This window comes from Heloderma suspectum, chromosome 1, assembly GCF_057233095.1.
Source record: "Heloderma suspectum isolate Gila_16-S chromosome 1, 16-S_ref, whole genome shotgun sequence".
NCBI classification, from domain to species: domain Eukaryota; kingdom Metazoa; phylum Chordata; class Lepidosauria; order Squamata; family Helodermatidae; genus Heloderma; species Heloderma suspectum.
This window is the reverse complement of record NC_139458.1, coordinates 257316034-257334468: the sequence shown is the minus strand read 5'-3', so window position 1 is coordinate 257334468 and position 18435 is coordinate 257316034. Positions and strand designations below refer to the sequence as shown.

The window sequence follows — 18435 nt, the reverse complement described above, 5'->3', positions numbered from 1 at the left end:
GTTCCCCCAGAAGTATTCATTTTGGTTAACAGCTGAACCCAACCATGCCTTCTTGATGAAACCATTGTTCATAATATGCTTTTAGGAACTTTAACATTCTCCCCTCACCCCAAAAGCTGGGCAAGTCTAATTTCAATGTCCTTGTTGGCACCCAGCTGCAGGGAAGCAATGAAATGCTTTGCTTGATCAACTTTGGTAAACAAGCTGTCATTGGTCCTGCGTTGCGTCAGTGAAGGGCAGTTTATTTTCCAACATTTTTTGGAAAGTCTGGGATTCAATGTGTCAGAACTGGTTATCAGAGGTTTGATTATTTTCTCTCTCCAATTTAAAATGCTGAAAGAAGAGATTTTAAATTGATTTCCTGGAGCGTCGTCAGGCCACAGGCACCATGACCTCGTCATGAAATCTATTTTCTAATAAGGGATCTGGCTGAATGCAACTTTGGAAAAGAATTCTACCTGCCAAGAACAGAAATATTGGAGGGCAGTCTTTTTTTAGTTTCCTCCATACTAACTTGGAGACAATGCAGCAAACTGATAGTCTCTTGTTTTGGGGGTTTCAAAACCACATGTTAACTAATTGTTGCCCCTAAAATGGCACCATCTACACCTCTAGGATTCTTTTTCAGCAGCCAAGTGGGAAGTCATATCATTATATCCCACCATCCTAGATAATTATTGGCCACTCTCCACACACCACCACTCTCCACACACCACCACCACCACCACCACTCTCCACACACCACCACCACCACCACCACTCTCCACTCTCCTCCACCCTCCTCCACCACCACCACCACCACCTCCTCCTCCTCCTCCTCCTCCTCCTCCTCCTCCTCCTCCTCCTCCTCCTCCTTCTTCCTAAGGTCCTATAGTGGGTGGTTGCAAGTCAACCCTAAGTTTTCTTGAATGGAGTGGATTATTTTTATCCTTTCTAATTTGGGTTCAAGACCTTTCTTTGCTTTCTGGGGTACATTTTGTAGGCTATATTACACAGGCCTTATATCAATTGCACTGGCTTCCATTTTGTTTCTGGGCCCAACTCAAGGGGCTGATTCTTACTGATTAAGCCCTAAACCAGGGATGGGGGACCTTTTTTCCTTTTGGCTTGAAAGTAATATTCTCTTCTTGAGAACTTCCTGGGGGTCACATACCAGAGGTGGGCAGGGCCCAAACAAAAAGTAGGCAGGGCCATCCTACACATAAACACATTCACCAAAACGCCCCCCTCCAGGCAATTAGGTTGTTTAAAAGTCTTCATTTGTACCAATGGAAACTTTAAAAAGCCTAATAGAGCACCTTAAGGAGCGCCTCCAGCAGCACCAGACAGGCCGCTTAACAAGATCAGCCTCGGATGGCCTTCTCTCTGTCCCATCAGCCAGGACAGCTAGGCTGGTGGGGACGAGGGAGAGGGCCTTTTCTGTGGTGGCCCCCACTCTGTGGAACTCCCTCCCTAGGGAACTCAGTCATGCCCCCTCTTTAATGAGCTTCCATCGTGCATTAAAAACGTGGTTATTCAGGCAGGCATTTGGGGTGTGTTAGAGTATTTTAGAAAATGTTTTTATTGTAGAATTTTATTGTTTTGAATTGTTTTATTGTATGTTGTACATCGCACAGAGTGGCTGGGTGACCAGCAGATGGGCGATTAATAAATTTAATAATAATAAATAAATAAAATAATAGTTATGTTCAGGGGAGGGGAGCAGAGGAGAGGCTATGGGCTGGATTAGGAGGCATCACAGGTTCCCTACCCTAAATGGTTGGGGCCAGAATATCTAAAAGACTGCTTCCTCCCATATGAATCTGCCCATCATTTACATCTGCTTCAGAAGCCCTGCTGTACACTGCACCACCAAGAGACAACAGTTTGGTGGAGACATGGGACAGGGCCTTTTCTGGGGTAGCGCCCCAAATGCAGGAATTCTCCCCCCAGGGAGGTTATATGAACCTGATCTTTGTAATGTTTCAGATGGGCAATGAAAACATTTTTGTGCCTTTCAGTATTTAATGCTTTCTAAGATTTATTCTGCTCTGTGGGTGGGGTATTTTAAATTTAGCTCTGTTATAATCCGTTTTGAGGGATGAGTAGTTTAACCTGACTGTGATGTTAAGTATATGGAAACAACATAATATGCTTAATTTTACAGAGGTAATGACAGCAGAAAGATGGCTCACTGAGAAATGCTAGGAGTTGTAGGACTTCTTTCTAAATATGCGTAGGATTGTACCCTAAATAGCTCAGAAATAGGAGGTAAATTAGGAAATTATCTTCTTTCATGCTATCAGTATCTTCTGTTAAGTAGTTATATAGTTAGAAATAGGACTATGGGAAATGCAATTGCAGGGTTAACTGATTCTATATGAAGTAGGAAGATGGAAACGGTTATTATCCAAAAGGCTGCATACTGCTAAATATGAAATTGACCATAGATGATAAATTCAAAAGCAAATGGAAAGCTCTAGCAGGCTTCTCAAGTTCTGAACAATCACTGACATTTATCATCACAACAGGACTAGCCTTGTCTCCCTACTACAGTATTAAAAGTGAATCATTGTGAAGCAAGGGTAGGCAATCTGGTGCCCTCCATGTGTTTTGGACTACAATTCCCATAAGCCCGAGCCCAGGGACTCTGGGACTTGTAGTCCAAAACATCTGGTGGGCACTAGATTGTCTCTTATAAAGTAATGTGCCAGTATAATCCGACTGGATCCAGACTTATAAATTTTGTTCAAACAGGAACTACTCAGTGTCGACAATGTGCATAATCAGGGGCAGATTTTCAACATGTCTGGTGGCAATGTCCAAAAACAATTTTTGGGGGAGAAAAATGAACAAAGCAATTGGTATAATATGATGCCACTTTGTTGCTGTTGTTCAGTTGTTCAGTCGTGTCCGACTCTTCGTGACCCCATGGACCATAGCACGCCAGGCCTTCCTGTCCTCCGCTCTCTCCCGGAGCGTGCTCAAGTTCATATTCATTGCATTGGTGATTCTATCTAGCCATCTCATCCTCTGCCGTCCCCTTCTTCTTTTGCCTTCAGTCTTTCCCAGCATCAGGGTCTTTCCCAGTGACTTTTCTCTTCACATTTGGTGGCCAAAATATTGGAGCTTCAGCGTCAGTATCTGTCCTTCCAATGAGCAGCCAGGGTTGATTTCCTTTAGGAATGATTGATTTGACCTCCTTGCAGTCCAGGGGACTCGTAAGAATCTTCTCCAGCACCACAGTTCGAAAGCATCGATTCTTCGGTGCTCAGCCTTCCTTATAGTCCAGCTCTCACAGCCATACGTTGCTACTGGGAAAACCATAGCTTTGATTATATGAATCTTTGTCGGCAAGGTGATGTCTCTGCTTCTTACTATGCTGTCTAGGTTTGCCATAGCTTTCCTCCCAAGGAGTAAGCGTCTTTTAATTTCATGGCTACAGTCACCATCTGCGGTCATCTTGGAGCCCAAGAAAATAAAATCTGTCACTGCTTCCATTTCTTCCCCTTCTATATGCCAGGAAGTGATGGGGCCAGATGCCATGATCTTAGTTCTTTTTAATGTTGAGTTTCAAACCACCTTTTGCACTCTCCTCTTTCACCCTCAACAAGAGGCTCTTTAGATCCTCTTCACTTTCTGCCATTAGGGTGATATCATCTGCGTATCTGAGGTTGTTGATAATTCTCCCGGCAATCTTAATTCCAACCTGTGATTCATCCAACCCGGCGTTTCTCATGATGTACTCTGCATATAAGTTAAATGATGCCACTAGGATACATTAAAAAGTTTGTACATCAAAGACACCAGGATTTGGTATGGAATTTATTGATTGCTGTGGAAATACTTACAGCTACCAAATGGAGAGATGAAGAGGTCCCCTCATTTAGAATGTGAATAGCAAAAATTTGGCAGATTGCACAGATGGTGAAATTGACTGAATAATATATCAAACTAAGAGGTGGAGAAAATTATTTTTAATGAAAGTTGGGCCCCTTGTGTAAAGCAGATGATTAAGTACAACTTGAAAGTTAATCAGTTTAATTCATTTAACATTGTGTAATACTTGGCGGAGGTGGTAGATATCTTTCAGCAGTGGACAAACTTCAGGCGTGTGGGATCTACTTTATTTTTGTCTAGAACTCAGAAGCCACCACTCAGAGCCAGGTCCAAAACAGGGGCTCAAGCAGGCAGACATAACACTAAGAATTAAGGAAAAGGGGGGGGGTGATCAGTGCCAGAACCAAGCTCACGAGTCTGTTCACACAAAAATCCCCTCCTGATTTCCCCTCAAGCATTCTTTTTCTGCAACCTAATTTTTTTTTGGGGGGGGGGACTTTTTAACGATTGCTATAGTTAGGCAACTGGGAGTCAGAAACCATCAATCTACTGCAAATCACCCAGAGATCTACCAGTGGACCCCAACCTATCTTCTGCCTATCACTGTCTTACAGGAATTATGAATGCAAAATAGACGTATTTAATGTAGAATGTGTGGTACAGAGAGTGTGCATTTGATATTTTTAGTTGATTTATTTATTTTGCCTTTGTGTGTTATATTGATTTAAATAATGTTTTCTTTAGTGGGGGTTTAAATAATATTGTCTTTAGTGGGAATAGTGCATTCAAGATGAGGCTGGACAGCTATCTGTCAGGGATGCTCTGACTTAGATTCCTGCACTGAGCAGGGGGTTGGACTCGATGGTCTTGTAGGCCCCTTCCAACCCTACTATTCTATGAGTTGTAGGACTTTTTCCTGTCTAAACATGCATTGGCTTGTGCCCTTAGTTGTTTTGCTGGTATTTAGTATGTTATATAAAGATATACAGTGGCCCAAAAGTAGGTATACAGTTGTTTAGATTGTTGATGGGAGGGGGAGAGAATGTGTGAGTAGAAGATGTGTGGGTGGAGTCAGAATGACAGTTGGGAAGAGTGAGTGACAGGGAGTGACAGTTAAAACAATTAAGTGTAGAGAGTGAGGGGAGTGAGGCCCTTAAGTAGGTATACAGTTGTTTAGTTGTTTAATTTTTTTTTTACTGATATTGTGAATGATGGCAGTGAACTTGAGTTAAGAACAAAGAAAGCAGATTCTAAATCAGTACTGGAAGACTAAAAATTCTCTCCCCCTCCCATCAACATTCTAAACAACTGTATACCTACTTTTGGGCCATTCTGTATAGGTTTTTGTACCTATAGTGTAAGAACATAACAGCCCTGCTGGATCAGGCCAAAGGCCTATCTAGTTCAGCCTTTTGTTCAAATAGTGGCCAACCAGATGCCTATGAGACACCCACAAGAAGGACATGAACACAGCAGCAGCCTCCCACCTGTGGTTCCCAGCCACTGGTTTTCAGACGCAGTACTGCTGCCAATACTGGAGGTAATGTATATATAGCTATGTCGAGTAGCCACTGATATCACCTTGTCCTCCATGAATTTCTCCAGTCCCCTTTTAATGCCACCTAATTTGGTGGCCAACACAATCTCTGCTATTTATGTTGCATATAGTTCACATAAAAAGAAAAAGTATTATTAACAAAGAAAAGAAAAGAAAAGCTTAGAAAATGCTGCATCCAGCTCATTTCAGTCAAGGCAAATCATCAACAGTGCAAAGAAGTATTTCTTAATTGCATGCATAAACCAGAGACCTGACCCTCCCAATTCATATTAAATGTAATTGCCAATCAGTATGTGTGGGTGGGCTATGAAAGAGTACAGAAGCAACAGTAATCAATCATACCCCAAAACAGGTCATTTAGTACCTCTTTCATGCCATTTTGTGGGCTTGCCAATAATGAAATCCATGGTGGAAGAAATAGGCAGTGAACATTATGATTCATCATTAACTCAGCCCCATGCATCCTTTATCTTTGTAAATGTATTTGAAGCTTTTAACTGAAATAACAGACTGAGCTTTTTGGGAAATGCTACCACAGTACTGCCATGGCAAGTTATCTGACTCTGCCAGAGAGTGCTTAAAGGATGGGCAGTGAACTATCATCAGCTAAGCTGTTGAACATTTTTCTTGATCCAGCATTTTATAGCTCTCCCAGCTCAACCTGATCATTTAAATCAGGTGAGCGATGTTATCAGCCCCTGAAGGGCACACCTGTGGACACTTTCTTGGACCCCCCCCCACCTCAGTGTGGAGGGATGGGGAAGTTCAAATCACCCCTCCATGCCCACCAAGATCGCAGGAGGGATGGGGGCAGGATGAGCTGAACGTCTCTCCTATCCGACAGTGATGATCACCAAGATGTTCCTCTGCACCTAGCAGCAGAAAACAGCAATTGCAGAAGCCAGGGCTACAGGGAGAAGTGGGTGGGGTTCTGCCAGCTTTGACGGCCACATGTGGCCACAGAGCTGCAGGTTGTGCAGACCCAGTTTAAAGGCTAACAAAGAAAGAAGTAATGCTTTAATTTTGTGTTGGTTCTTCCTACCTCTTTTATAAACTGAGAAGGGACTATGGGCTTTGCTACACAAAGCTTTTAACTCACACCTTTATCGAGGTTTCTGCTTCCAGAGTCTTTGCAGGATTAAGATCGGTTCCTTTACACATTTTTTCCGTGTTTTTCTTTCTTTGCCTTTCTATATGTTCCATTATACAACCACTAAGTGGTGGTGTGATATAGTGGAATTTCACAAATACATGAGATTTCTATGGTGTTAAAGAGGCCATTCAGGAAAAATACTACTTTCCTCATTAGGAAAAAAAAACTGCGATAATAGTCACAAAGCACAGGAGCAGCCCTGGAGGATGACAACATTGTGTGAAGGAGCCACAAACTACTATGAATGAGCAAAAACGAGTGCACAATAAAAGCCTTGTGTAGACAGGATCTATGTCATAAAATATTTTGCTGCAAGGTTTTTCACCAGAAATTGAAACTGGTATATGTGTTGCATTTTCAAGAGCGTGACCTTTCTCTCTTGGTGAATGTGGACATGGGAAGTACAGCACCATAGTTAAAAAAATTAAAAATAATTCACAATCATGGCCTTTTGATTAATTAAACATTTCAGTTGAAACTAAAGTTATGTCTATTTACAGACTTCTTAGTTTTCTTGTTTGAGGGTTGGATCCAATTGGGGCCTTCCACACATGTGCACCCGGCTCCACTGGCCCTGGTCTGTGCATAGCCACAATGTAGCGCTTCTGTGGGGAAGCCCCAAAATGAATGCAAATGCTCATTTCTGGAAGGGGCACAACTTGTTTTCATTGGTGTTGGGGCTTGCACTCGGAAGCACTACATTGTGGCCGCGCATGGACTGGGGCCAGTGGGGCTGGCTGCATGCAGACTGGGGCCAGCCATGCATGCAAGGCCCCAATTGGATCTGATCCATAGCTTTGCACACCTCTGTTAATGGGCTTCTCACACACTTCCTGCGAGTCCAGTCCTTCAGTGGACAAAATTATTAATTTATTCACATGACCAGGCAGAAGAGGATTTGTTCCAGAACATAACATTTTATTGAGTGATGAAAAACAACAACAAGACTGAACTGTAATTGTTGTGACTTAAAGTAGCCAGGGATGAATCCTTGCTTCATTCATTCCGGGAAATATGGCACCAAGATAGGGTTAAAAATTATTTCTTTTTTTTCCAGCTAGAAAATGACAACACTGCCTCTGACAAATTGATCTCAGGGGGTGGGGACGGTGAGTTCAGAAAATTTTGAAGGGTGTAAAGCAACCCCTCTCCAACCGTGGCGCCCTCCAGATTTGTTTGGATACAATTCTCATCATCCCCAGCCAGCATGGGATGGCTATTTTAAAGGATTCCATGTTTGCTAGCAGAAGTCCTTTGGGGGTTTACAATAGGGAAGTCAGAGAAAATGGAGTCAGATGACTTCAGATTTCTACAAATCTGATTTACGGATTACAAGATGTGCAGATCCTGTGGATCTGTGGGCCATTTTTTAAACTTGCTGGAATTACACACAAATTTAGCTGCCTCAAAATATGAAAGTTTCTGGGAATTATGCTAATATATGTGCCATTTTCTTTAGCAAACTAACGAACACATTTTATATATCGCTGATCTCTCTTCAGCCTCCAGCGCGCTCTTCTGTGTGTGCACTCTGCTTACTGATTGTACGCTGACTTAAGAAAAATACACAAAATGCTACGTGCCAGCAAAAGTTACATAAATTGCAGCAGATTCTTTTGCCTACTTTTTAGAAGGGGGGGAATTCTGATTCCATCAATGAACAGATGACAGAACGAAAGGCATCTGACAATCCACAAAACACAAATGGAACACATCAAACAAAATCTATAGAACCCTAGTTCGCAATCACCTATGTGGCTGAGATTGGCCTGTTCAACTTCATATATTAGAAGAGAAATTGGGGTGGGGGGACAGAAGCATGTGATTTTCTCCTCACTTTTCATATTTGCAACATTCCAGCTCTTAAGGCAATTAACTTTGCCAGACACACAATAAGCAAACTGGGCCTTGATTGTAGGAGACACCCTTTCCATCATTTCTCACAGGAGGTGACAGAACTTAAGAGTACAAGCAGTTTGCTAGCAGAAGAACAAGGAATGCATCAGCAGCAGACATTGTAGCTTCCAGTCTCCTGTAATGCTGGGGCACTGGAGAAACCATGGAGCCTCAGGCAACATTAGTCCTCCATGTGGATTGGATACCATTATTACCAAGTACCCAAGTCCATGGCCTACTAAAACAAGCCATCTCAGGCAAGCAACAATTAATTATTGGTTGGCCTGAGCCCTCCAAAAATGTGCACTTAGTTGGGGTTAACACACCAAAGTGCAACAGTTTATATAAAGGTATTTGCAGAAATGCAAGACTGGACAGACATGGCATGTCAGGATTTCATCCTTGTATGTCCATCTGTGTTGGCTATGCACTTGTTAAAGTCAGCATCTTCTCACAATCTCCCTTGTAGTGGGCTACATGGAAGCAATACGAGAACCTACAGATCTGCATATCTATGGTTCTCTTTACCAGAATAAGGAAGGAGAAGAAGAGGGGAAAGGAGAATTGGGGAAAAGGTAATTGGAAGTAACAGAAACTGTAGCTACATTAAGGAGAAGAGGAGTGTTATGAGAAAAATATCTATCAGTGTTACACCTTCTGCTGCAAACCTTGTTGTTGTTCAGTTGTGTCCGACTCTTCATGACCCCATGGACCATAGCACGCCAGGTCTTCCTGTCCTCCGACCTCTGCTCTCTCCCGGAGTGTGCTCAAGTTCATATTCATTGCATCGGTGATGCTCTCTAGCCATCTCATCCTCTGCCGTCCTCTTCTCCTTTTGCCTTCAGTCTTTCCCAGCATCAGGGTCTTTTCCAGTGAGTTTTCTCTTCGCATTAGGTGGCCAAAATATTGGAGCTTCAGCTTCAGTATCTGTTCTTCCAATGAGCAGCCAGGGTTGATTTCCTTTAGGATTGATTGATTTGACCTCCTTGCAGTCCAGGGAACTCATAAGAGTCTTCTCCAGCACCACAGTTCAAAAGCATCAATTCTTCGGCACTGAGCCTTCCATATAGTCCAGCTCTCACAGCCATACGTTACTACTGGGAAAACCATAGCTTCGGTTTTACGGACCTTTGTCGGCAAGGTGATGTCTCTGCTTCTTACTATGCTGTCTAGGTTTGCCATAGCTTTCCTCCCCAGGAGCAAGCGTCTTTTAATTTCATGGCTACCGTCACCGTCTGTGGTGATCTTGGAGCCCAAGAAAATAAAATCTGTCACTGCTTCCATTTCTTCTCCTTCTATATGCCAGGAAGTGATGGGGCCAGATGCCATGACCATAGCTTTTGTAATGTTGAGTTTCAAACCAGTTTTTGCACTCTCCTCTTTCACCCTCAACAAGAGGCTCTTTAGATCCTCTTCGCTTTCTGCCATTAGGGTGGTATTGTCTGCGTATCTAAAGTTGTTGATAATTCTTCCAGCAATCTTAATTCTGACCTGTGATTCATCCAACCTGGCATTTCTCATGATGTACTCTGCATATAAGTTAAATAAGCAGGGCGACAATATACAGCCTTGTCGTACTCCTTTCCCAATTTTGCACCACTCAGTTGTTCCATGTCCAGTTCTTACTGTTGCTTCTTGATCCTTGTACAGGTTTCTCAGGAGACAGGTAAGGTGATCTGGTACTCCCAACTCTTTCAGAATTTGCCACAGTTTGTTGTGCTCCACACAATCAAAGGCTTTAGCATAGTCAATGAAGCAGAAATAGACACTTTTCTGGAATTCTCTTGCTTTCTCCATGATCCAGCGGATGTTGGCGATTTGATCCCTAGTTCCTCTGCCTCTTCGAAACCCAGCTTGTACTTCTGGTAGTTCTCGGTTCACATACTGCTGAAGCCTAGCTTGTAGGATTTTGAGCATAATCTTGCTGGCATGTGAAATGAGCACAATTGTACGGTAGTTTGAACACTCTTTGACATTGCCCTTCTTTGGAATTGGAATGTAAACTGACCTTTTCCAGTCTTGTGGCCACTATTGAGTGTTCCATTGTTGGCATATTGAGTGCAGCCCTTTAACAGCATCATCTTTTAGGATTTTAAATAGCTTAGTTGGAATAATGTCATCTCTGCTAGCTTTGTTGTTAGTAATGCTTCCTAAGGCCCACTTGACTTCACTCTCTAGGATGTCTGGCTCAAGTTCAGTGACCGCACTATCATGGCTACCACGGACGTTAAGATCTTTCCTGTATAGTTCTTCTGTGTATTCTTTCCACCTCTTCTTAATCTCATCTGCTTCTGTTAGGTCCCTGCCTTCTTTGACCTTTATCATGCCCGTCTTTGCACAAAATGTTCCCTTGAGATCTCTGATTTTCTTGAAAAGATCTCTAGTCTTTCCCATTCTATTGTTTTCCTCAATTTCTTTGCATTGTTCATTTAAGAAGGCCTTCTTGTCTCTCCTTGCTATTCTCTGGAAATCTGCATTCAGTTGGGTATATCTTTCGGTTTCTCCCTTGCTTTTCGCTTCCCTTCTTTCCTCAGCTACTTGTAAAGCCTCCTCAGACAGCCACTTGGCTTTCTTGCATTTCTTTTTCTTTGGGATGGATTGAGTTGCTGCCTCCTGAACAATGTTACGGACCTCCATCCATAGTTCCTCAGGCACTCTGTCTATCAGGTCTAATCCCTTAGATCTATTCCTCAACTCCACTGTATATTCATAAGGGATATGATTTAGGTCATACCTGAATGGTTTAGTGGTTTTCCCTACATTCTTCAATTTCAGCCAAAATTTTGCAATAAGCAGCTCATGATCTGAGCCACAGTCTTGTTTTTACTGACTGTATAGAGCTTCTCCATCTTTGGCTGCAAAGTACATAATCAATCTGATTTTGATATTGACCATCTGGTGATGTCCATGTGTAGAGTCGCCTCTTGTGCTGTTGGAAAGGAGTGTTTGCTATGATCAGCGTGTTCTCTTGGCAAAACTCTATTAGCCTTTGTCCTGCTTCATTTTGTACACCAAAGCCATGCTTGCCTGTTATCCCGGTGATTTCTTGACTTCCTACTTTAGCATTCCAATCCCCTATGATGAAAAGGACATTTTTTTTGGTGTTAGTTCTAGAAGGTGTTGTAGGTCTTCATATAACCGATCAACCTCAGCTTCTTCGGCCTCAGTGGTTGGGGTTCAAGTCTATGGACTTGAATTGCTGTGATGTTGAATGGTTTGCCTTGGATTCGTACTGAGATCATTCTATCGTTTTTGAGATTGTACCCCAGTACTGCTTTTCCCACCCTTTTATTGACTATGAGTGCTACTCCATTTCTTCTAAGGGATTCTTGCCCACAGTAGTAGATATGATGGTCACCTGAATTAAATTTGCCCATGCTTGTCCATTTTAGTTCGCTGATTCCCAAGATGTCCATGTTCAATCTTGCCATATCATGTTTGACCACCTCCAGCTTACCTTGATTCATTGTTCTTACATTCCCAGTTCCTAAACAATATTGGTCTTTACAGCATCGGATTTTCTTTTCACCACCAGTCACATCCACAGCTGAGTGTCCTTTTGGCTTTGGCCCAACTGCTTCACTCTTTCTGGCACTACTTGGAAATTCCCTCTGCTCTTCCCCAGTAGTATATTGGACACCTTCCGACCTGAGGGGCTCATCTTCTGGCGTCATATCTTTTAGCCTTGTGATACGTTCCATGGGGTTTTCTTGGCAAGAATACTGGAGTGGGTTGCCATTTCCTTCTCCAGTGGACCACATTTTGTCAGAATTCTCTGCCATAACCTGTCCGTCTTGGGTGGCCCTGCATGGCATAGCTTATGGCTTCACTGAGTTACGCAAGTCCCTTCACCACAACAAGGCAGTGATCCATGAAGGGGGCTGCAAACCTATCTGCATCCAAAAAATGCTAGCAGACAAAAATGGGTTAACTTAAAGGAGGGTTTATTCGGTGTTCCGGTTAATTTCAGTGGCCTGTTCCCTTCACATAAAGAAATGGACAGTGTCCTTTTAAGCCTTAAGGTAAGGACTGTCTTGAGCTATTAGAACCCTTTCACAGCAGGCTGGATGTATTGCAGGGCTCTGGTACAGGCTGGCAGGGCAACCTTGGGAAGGTGCTGTGGCTCAGTGGTAGAGCATGAGCATCTGCTTTGCATGCAGATGGTCCCAGGTTTGATCCTCAGCATCTCTAGATAGGGCTGGAAAAACTCCCTGCCAGTTACCCTGGAGAGCCACTGCCAGTCAGCATTGACAATACTGGGCTAGATGGACCAAGGGTCTAACTCATTATAAGGCAACTTCCTGTGTTCCTGCACACAGTCTGGAGCCTTCTCCACCCTTAGCACCTGAAGACCAAGAGCCAGCAACCCTTTCCTCCACTCAGCTTGTATGCTTGCCTTTAACTTTTCTTCCCTAACCAAACAATCACTTTTCACCACCTCCTCTCCACTCTCTTCCATGTCCTGCTCCAACTAGGTTCAGCTTCTTTGCTAAGCAGACACTAAGTTAATTGCAACAGAGGGATCGCAAGCCAAAAAGCCAAGCCCAGTTTTCCATGCAAACATGGGTTTTCTTGAGAGAGGTCAGAAGTGTAGCCAAGGTCAAACACACAGGAATCAGAGTCCAATAGGCAGCATTAGGCAGATGTCCAAAGGGCATCTAAATGTGAGTCAAGGTCAGGGTACAAGATAGTGGAGCTGAAGAAAAGCATTATTTTCAGCAAAGGCTAGACCAATAATGCAGGCTTATATTGCCAGAGATTCCTGATCCTCACCAATGGCTCAGCTGCAATACATTACAAGCCTTGCTTCTGAATAGTTCCCTCCTCTTGAGGAGTCTTTCTTTGGAACTGGGTACTTCTTCTTAAAGGGGTGCTACTGATCTGCTGTTTAAGGTGATGATGCTCTCTGAGACTGGGTGGGCACTCAGCCTCTAAATCAGAACTCCCCTCTTCTAGTAAGGACCCATGGTCCTCTCTCCCATGAGGGCCCAGACTCCCCCAAGTCTCCTGACAGAAGTGGCTCCATCTGTTTCAGGGAGTTCTAGCTCCCTGAAGGAGGAGGAGGAGCCCTCCAGTGGGGGTATGAGACTCCATTTGATCAGTACCAACTCCCTTTGTCCACAGGTTAACCTCCAAGGCTTTTCCCCAGACTTGATTTCTATTCCTTTCTCCTCCTTTCCAGACTCTCCTCCACCTAACTCGCTCTCAGCAGCTATGAGTGGGCGTTGCAAACGAGCTGCTCCACCACACTCCTCCAGTCCCTGCTGCAGCTGTAGCTCATTCTGAGGCTTTACCTGAGTGCCAGGCACCTGGTTTTGGCCATAGGAGTTGGCTACTGTGGCTGCTGGTGCCTTCATTTAGCTTGCTCTCAACTCTGCTGAAGAGGGTGGAGGAAGGCATGGTGCTGGATCTTGAAGATGGATGACTATCAAGTTAAGGGTTGGCCAGTCACCCCCACTGCACCCTCAAAGAAGGAAGAACCAATAGCAGATCAGGAAGCTATTTTATTTTTACATTTAAATGTAAAATGTTTGCGGGGTGTTTTTTTAACCATTTACTGATCCATAAAAGAACCTCTCCCCTTACCTCATGACTGTTAAGTTTGGTCAGGAGTTTTCACTGAGGGACTTCCATACATCTTTTGAAGTCCAGCGAAACAATATCTGCTGGATCACCCATGTCCACATGTTTATTGACACTCTCAAAGAACTCTAAAAGGTTAGCAAGACAGGATCTACTTTTTCAGAAGCCATGTTGATTCTTCAACAAGACTCATCCTTCCATATGCTTGATAATCTTCACTAATGCTTTCCACCAATTTACCCAGAACAGTTGTTAAGCTAAATGACCTGCAATTTCCTAGTTTCCCCCTGGATCCCTTTTTAAAAATTGCCATTACACTGCCCACTTTCGAGTCCTCTAGTATACTGATCTTTGAAAGATGTTACATATTTTTGTTAGAAGAACAGCAATTTCACATTTGCGTTAAGAACTCTCAAATGAATACCATCTGGGCTCAATAATTTGATCCCCCCAGCCCAAATTTGCTAAGTACAACGTATTTTTATTATTTGCTGTACAAGCCTTAAACCAGGCCTTCACTTGTTTTGTTAGATGGATGCAAGAGAAACAGGTGTGTCCAAAAAACAAATTGCTTTTTGGACACAGCACAGATGTCAGAACTTTGTGCTCCACAATCGCAGTCATGTGCAAGTGTAGTATGTTTAGTATGTTCAGTTTCACACAAACCTCTGAAGTTCCATGGCTGAGCATCACTCCTATAGGTCTCCAAACCTTTTTGATCGCACACCCCATTCATTAGTAAAAGATTTTTGAGCGCACACCCCAATATATGTATATTATGTATAAATGACATGTACCACTGTACTAATATATTATGTACATTATAAAACAATACACAAAAATAGAAATTAAAAAACGATGAGATAAAGATGAAATAAAGCAATGTTTTAAAAATAATTAATGGTACAAAACCCCTTTTTGCTCTCACAAAAAAAAATATTAATACTGTTTTTTAGTGAGAACAATGTGATTGAATATGCTTCGTTATTTTTGAAAATCTTGGTTTAACACTTTGTGGTACAGCAATTCAAAGATCTGGTTCTAAGTTCAGTTTATTTCGATACTTGGTTTATCATAGCTGAGAAAGACCCCTCACAAAGATATGTAGATCCAAATGGAAGAAGTGCATCATTGGTTGCACTTACTAAATCACGATACTCATTTTTCAATCCCATCCACCAATGATGCCAAGGTCTTTGCTGAAATTCAGCTAGTAAATTTCCATCTTCCCTGATGTCCATTAGATGTTCTTGAAAACTAATTGGAAGGTGTTGCATTTTTATATTTTTAACAAATGGGTTCAAAACCCACTGAAACTCTTTGGAAGATTTTTAAACAGGTTAGAAATTCCGTTTCCAAGTTTTTAAAGTGTGCAGATATGAGAGTTTTTATAGGTGACACCCTTACATCATTTCAGCAATAAAATCACATACCGATGGAACCATTTCCAAACACCCATTTTCAAAATGCGCTCTCCATGGCATGCATTTCTTTTGAAAAGCAATTCCTTTCCCACTCATTGTTAAAGCATCACCTTTACCTTGAAGGGACAAATTGTATTTTGTCAAAACTATCTCCTAGGTAGCATACTACTGACAGCCACGTCATCACAGAAAAGGTCAGCAAATGTGGAACAAATCTGCTCTCCTTCAGCAGGCTGGCAGCTACCCCAATGCCACAGCTGAGCGAGCAACTGCGCCTTCCTCTGCTGTGCCTGGCAGAGACTGGCAAAGTTGCTCTCGGTAGCCACAGCAGAGGCAGGACAGGACTGGAGCCGAGAGAGAAATGCCCTGGCGCTTCCCTCTCGGCTCTCGTCCCATCCTACTGCCTCTGCCGCAGTCATCATTGCACACAATGGCAGCTCGTCGGGGCTGCTCAATTATCAGGTGGCTCATGCACCCCAATGGATCATCTTGTGCACCCCACTTTGGAGACCACTGCTATAGACAGTCAAGTTCCCCACAGGCAATTTACTTTCACTGCAACATCACAGATGCACTTGAGTGCTTGATATTTCTTGTTTCCATTTTAATTAAATTGTAACACAGTTGTTAAATGGCTAACTTTTGTACCATTACATACCTTGAAAATGCAGCTACATTTTCAGCCAGTGTCTGCTGATCATCAGCCCCAGACCTGTAGTAATCATACACAGATTTTCGAAGAAGTTTCTTCGCATATTGTTCAAAGTCATCAATGCATATTGGTCTTTCAGACATGATGCAAGTTTTTCAGTTTTGTTTCACTTCTTCTATCATTTAGACTTGCTAGTTTTCTGCCAGTTAATCATTAAATAAAAGCAAAGTTCAGATGCCTCTTTTTCTTTTAACAAAAAGTAACCCAAGTAATATATAAGGCCCTTGTTGACATTTCAGGACGATTGTTTCAGACTTTGACATCTATTTCTCATTCTCCAAAATAGGACATGTGTCTAGTGCAGATCATCAACCAGAGAAACAAAGAGCAAAGTAAAACAAAAACAAAAAATTGGAGATCCCATATTTCCCAATAACCCCAACACATCTGAAATTTGGGTGACATGAGCCTAAGCAACCCACCAGGCAGCTGGACTGATCTGAGCATGGGTCTACACATGGAGCAGAATACAGAAGCAACAGAATGGATTGCACCATTTCAGTCTTGGGGGGACGGATACAGTTTTGATACTGCCCCGCCTGTTTTGTACTCCAGATCCCATCAGCCCCAGCCAGCATGGTCAATTATCAGGGATTATGCTAGTTGTAGACTAAAACATCTGGAGAGCACCAACCTGGTTGTACAGCTGTAGCCCAATCTTCTCTGTGTTGTACCACTTTATTCAGCAAGCCCCTACTTTGGGCAAGATCATGACAGAGAGCCTACCAACTTGGATTCAGTGCCTTAAGGCCCTGCCAACCTTTTCCAAGGGAAAACATTTCTTTAAAAAGCCGAGCTACTCTAGAAACGTGTTTAGACCCCTCACAAAGATATGTAGATCCAAATGGAAGAAGTGCATCATTTGGATCTACAAAGATATGTAGATCCAAACGGAAGAAGTGCATACTCTAGAAACGTGTTTAGACCCCTCACAAAGATGGCAGGGAAGGAAGGGGGCAAAGTTCAAGCTTTTTTGGTCAGCTGCCATCACTCTACCTCAAACCAGCGCCAAGTGGCTCCCTCGCCTTGCATGTTGAAAACATGCAAAGGTAAAAACACACTTGAAATTCTGCAGGGGGAGGGGAAAAGCTGGAGGGAGGGGAGGGATTTGGAACAGGGAAATTATTTAGTAACCACACCACTTCAATTCTAAAATGCCATCCTCTGGAAGAAGCTTTTCTGAAAAATAAAGTAAGAGGGATATCAGGCACTGCTATATGCTAGGGGCTATCTACACATTACAGAGAGACTTGAGTAAAATGGCAACATTGAGCTAAGGGGCATAGCCACATTAAGGCTACAATCTATCCAATACACACTTAACTGGGAGCAAGTCCCATTGAACTCAATGTGGCTTTTCTCTTTGAGTAGATATGGTTGCCCTGGTGGTATAAGCACCCGGAGTAGCATGCAGAGTGTGGGTTAATAGTACATGCCATCTGCTATCACAGGCCTGAACAACTGTAGGCCCTGCAGCAACTTTGACCAACGCTGGAAGTAAAACACTGTCACACACCTGCTTGTTTTAAGCACAAAGCTACCACATGGCCCCAAGTGACAAGAATCACAGCAAGGCATCAATACAGCCTAAAGGCATAACTCAAGAAACTAGCTAGTTGTGTAAGGCCAAGAACTCAGCAACAACAAAATCAAGTGTGACCCTTTTTGTTGCCTTATGTGCCATATCTTGAGGGAAACTGAACCCAGCTTATATTCAAACAATCCAGTACACATGGAACTTTAAATTCAAGATCCCCTACTTGGTGACAAAAAGCCATTTTCCGGCACAGGCAATCTCAGCCTTCTTGATACAGCCACCTTCATCAGGAGTTTTTGCTGAATATTCCTGACTTAGAATCTTTTGTGCCAAGCGTCACTGTATGTGCAGCAACTTGTTATGCAACCTTTGGATCTGAGGAACTACACCCTAAATGTCCTTCAAACCTTTTTGGTTTCACACAAAGGCTGAAACAGAACCCTTTCCATTTGCCTTCAAAGCTAAAGAGAAACTGGATAGTTTCTGTGTATTCAACAGTTGCATCCAATGTAAAAGTTTGTTGCTACATCTGTCTGCACTGTGGATGCACTGGGGTCTCCGTCTCCCATCTTGAACCTTCAGAGCACAAGCACACAAACTCATTACAAGAGCTGAGAGCGTGGTGGACTCTACTGGAGTCAAGGAGAGTTGCTATCCGTGAAAGAACAAAATATACTGCTATAATTGTGTTCATGTTATCAACAGTAGTCATAAATAGAACCAAAAGTTACCTACATTAAACATTTTTGTTCA

The 18435-nt window shown here is 42.8% G+C and overlaps 1 protein-coding gene across 1 annotated transcript in view; it reads right to left on the bottom strand.

Annotated features, from left to right (window-relative positions):
- Window positions 1-16233, bottom strand: part of HAO1 (hydroxyacid oxidase 1) — a 53996-nt gene extending 37763 nt beyond the window's left edge. The window contains exon 1 of the mRNA XM_084825215.1: window positions 16092-16233. Within this exon, the coding sequence (XP_084681341.1) occupies window positions 16092-16228 (137 nt within the window). The 5' untranslated portion in view covers window positions 16229-16233. The remainder of the gene's footprint in view (window positions 1-16091) is intronic.
- Between the last annotated feature and the right edge of the window lie 2202 nt (window positions 16234-18435).